The sequence below is a fragment of the Elephantulus edwardii genome, unplaced genomic scaffold (genome assembly GCF_000299155.1).
Source record: "Elephantulus edwardii isolate Elephantulus edwardi_28Jun2011 unplaced genomic scaffold, EleEdw1.0 scaffold00007, whole genome shotgun sequence".
NCBI classification, from domain to species: domain Eukaryota; kingdom Metazoa; phylum Chordata; class Mammalia; order Macroscelidea; family Macroscelididae; genus Elephantulus; species Elephantulus edwardii.
In genome coordinates this window covers 10506890-10509688 of record NW_006399757.1, presented here as the reverse complement: position 1 = coordinate 10509688, position 2799 = coordinate 10506890, and the positions used below count along the sequence as shown (strand labels likewise).

The window sequence follows — 2799 nt, the reverse complement described above, 5'->3', positions numbered from 1 at the left end:
TTTCCATTCAAAGTCGCCAGCGTCCTGGTCAATAGGCGGGCAGGTTTATGCGCCAAACTTTGGAGCAGCCTGGTGCACTCAGGGTCCTGATTTAAAGCGGCCCTGAGCACGAATCCCCGCAATTAGCTGAGAAATAAAAGAATGTATGCCCAAGGGCAAAAACTGGGGGTGAGGGGGGGAAGGGCGGGGCTTGTGGCCAGCTGCAGGAGAAGTCCACAAACTTGTTAGACTTCTTGCTCTCCACCCGACAGCGCACCAGGACTGAACTTGCCGGCGGTGCGCGGGCCAGAACCAGCTCTGTGCAGAGGAGACTGACAGACTGAAGGATGGCAGGGGGAGAGACCAGGAGAAGCAGCCACAAAGCCAGGGAACAGGGCGGGAAAGGTCAAGGCCAGAGAGTGAGGAGAGGCTCTAGGCTCCTTGCGCGCAGGTTTCGTACCAGCAGAGAGAGACCAGCTTTGTGACTCGCGGGATCTCCAGGTCTCTCCCCCGCCTGCCCGTTCCCCAGCCTGCACGTCTTGACCTTGTAGGGTCGGGGTCGCTTACCCAGCCAGAAGTGCAGGCGGTAGGTGAAGCCCCGGCTGCCCTTGACCGTGTGCAGCACCAGGTAGGCATCGCCCACGTAGAAGCTGCCATGGGCGCTCTCTGGCACCAGCACCAGCTCCAGCTTTTCCACCCTCCAGACCTGGAGCCCCGGTTGCCTGCCAGCGTTGGCGAACTCCTGGTGGTACAGCTCCTGGGCCATGGCTCCTGCTGGCGATGTGATGCTCAGGGCGCACACTCGGGGCCTTACTTCACCCAGCAGTAGGACTGAACAGACCCTGCTCCCCGCGACTTTATAGTGTTTTTCTGTCGGAGGCGGGGCCCCGAGACGGGAGGGGCTGAGGATCCCTGCGGGGTGTTACTTTCAAGTTCACATGCCCTGCCTTTGGTCCTCGGAGGAGGGGGACCAGCAGATAGCTTTAGAAATCAAGAGGGAACTTATAGGACCTCCTGGAAACTCTTACTCCAAAGAACATTTCTCCTAACAACAGTTAGAAATCAGTGATTAAAAAGACGATATTCGAGCTCTGGTGGCCTAGTGGCAAGAAGCTGCTCTCTAATCCCAGAGGTACGCGGTTCAAATCCACCAGATGCTCTGCTGGAGAAGGAAGGGCAATCTCCTCCTGTACAGTCAGATCCAATTTGATGGTACATACAATAAAATAAAAAAAAATTAAAAAGACGATATTCCAGTGGACTTAGGAATGACTTTTGTTTGTAACCTGGAAGATGATCTGTTCTTCTCAGAACTATCTGGGACATTAAAAACAAAACAAGTCTGTGAAATTGCCACAGCTAAACCTAGGAACTATCACAAATAAATGCAATGTAATATCCTGGATAAAGTTCTGAAGACAGATAAAGACACAAGGGAAAAACTAAAGAAAAAAAAAAGATAGTTCTGGGATGAAGGATATGGGAAAGAGCCGGTGTGAAAAGCAATGTATGCGAACTTTGTAAATAAACCAGAAGAAAAGAAAGAAGAGAAGAGAAGAGAAGAGAAGAGAAGAGAAGAGAAGAGAAGAGAAGAGAAGAGAAGAGTAGAGAAGAGAAGAGGGAAAGAAAAGAAAAGACATGATGCTGGTCAGTCCCAGTGTACACCCACTACCCCCTTTCTGCAATTTCCCCTGTTCTCCAGTTTATCACATCATTTCTGAGTCTCCAATGGATGGTCCTTAGAGACAAAGATGGTCAGACTTCATTTCACATATTTTGGACAGGCTGCCAGGAGGGACCAGTCCTTGGGAAAAGACATGATGTGGGGAAAGGTGGAGGTTCAGAGAGAGGAAGACTCTCACCTAGATGGACTGACAGTCTGACAACAAGCTACTGATTTTTCAATTTAAAATTTTCCTAAATGTTCATGTAACAGCAAATTTTTTTTACCATTTATGTACATTATTAAATTTTTTTTGTTACATTAAAAATACCGCTTTTGGGTGGAGGAAGATAGATTGACACAGTGTCTATTAACAATGGGCTTGAACATATCAGAGGAGATGAGAACCTCTCAGGATCTGTTGTTCACAGGGTAGTTATTAGCCTTAGTTGATGTGATGGCCCCTATCAGCAGCTTCATGGAGGGTGAGCAATGGTCTCTTTAGCTCCCTGTCAACTCAATGCTTCCATCGGAGGAATGGTAGCTGCTCTCCCTCTTACTAGAGTTTCTTTCTTAAAACAGGGTGTCCCCTGCAGACAGCTGCACCTGCGGTTAGTGCATCCCAAGCCAGAATCAAACCCCTGCCATCTAGCATGTTACAACTCACAGCGACCCTGTAGGACAGACAGCAGGACTGCCCCTAGGGCTTTAAAGTGTAACTCTTTTCAGAAACAGTCTTTGTCAGAAGAGTAGAGACTGGTGGTTTCCAACCACAGACCTTTTGGGTAGCTGCCAAGTGTCTTAACCACAGCGCCACTAGAGTTCCTTACTGGTTCCAGGAGACAATAAGTCATTTTTTTAAACAAAGTTTTTATTGGTTTGCATACAATCATTCATACACACTTTGTTCCATTTCACATGCCTTTTGTTTTATATAAGCATTCATATATACCGTATTTTATGTAATTAATTAGTTTTGGGTTATGCTTATTATCACCCCATCTTTTCAAATTCCTACTGAATCTTTCCCATTCCTTGACCACCAATCTAATCCGCCCACCAACTCTCCTATCCTAGTGATTTTCCCTTCCCTTTTTCTGTCCTCTTACGGCATAAAACCATTATTGTGAAAATGGAAGGGTAACTGAGCAAGATGT

The 2799-nt window shown here is 47.4% G+C and overlaps 1 protein-coding gene across 1 annotated transcript in view; it reads right to left on the bottom strand.

Annotated features, from left to right (window-relative positions):
- SCIN (scinderin) overlaps positions 1-840 on the bottom strand; it is an 89661-nt gene extending 88821 nt beyond the window's left edge. Inside the window, exon 1 of the mRNA XM_006880246.1 lies at positions 547-840. Coding sequence (XP_006880308.1) covers positions 547-745 — 199 coding nt within the window. The 5' untranslated portion in view covers positions 746-840. The remainder of the gene's footprint in view (positions 1-546) is intronic.
- Between the last annotated feature and the right edge of the window lie 1959 nt (positions 841-2799).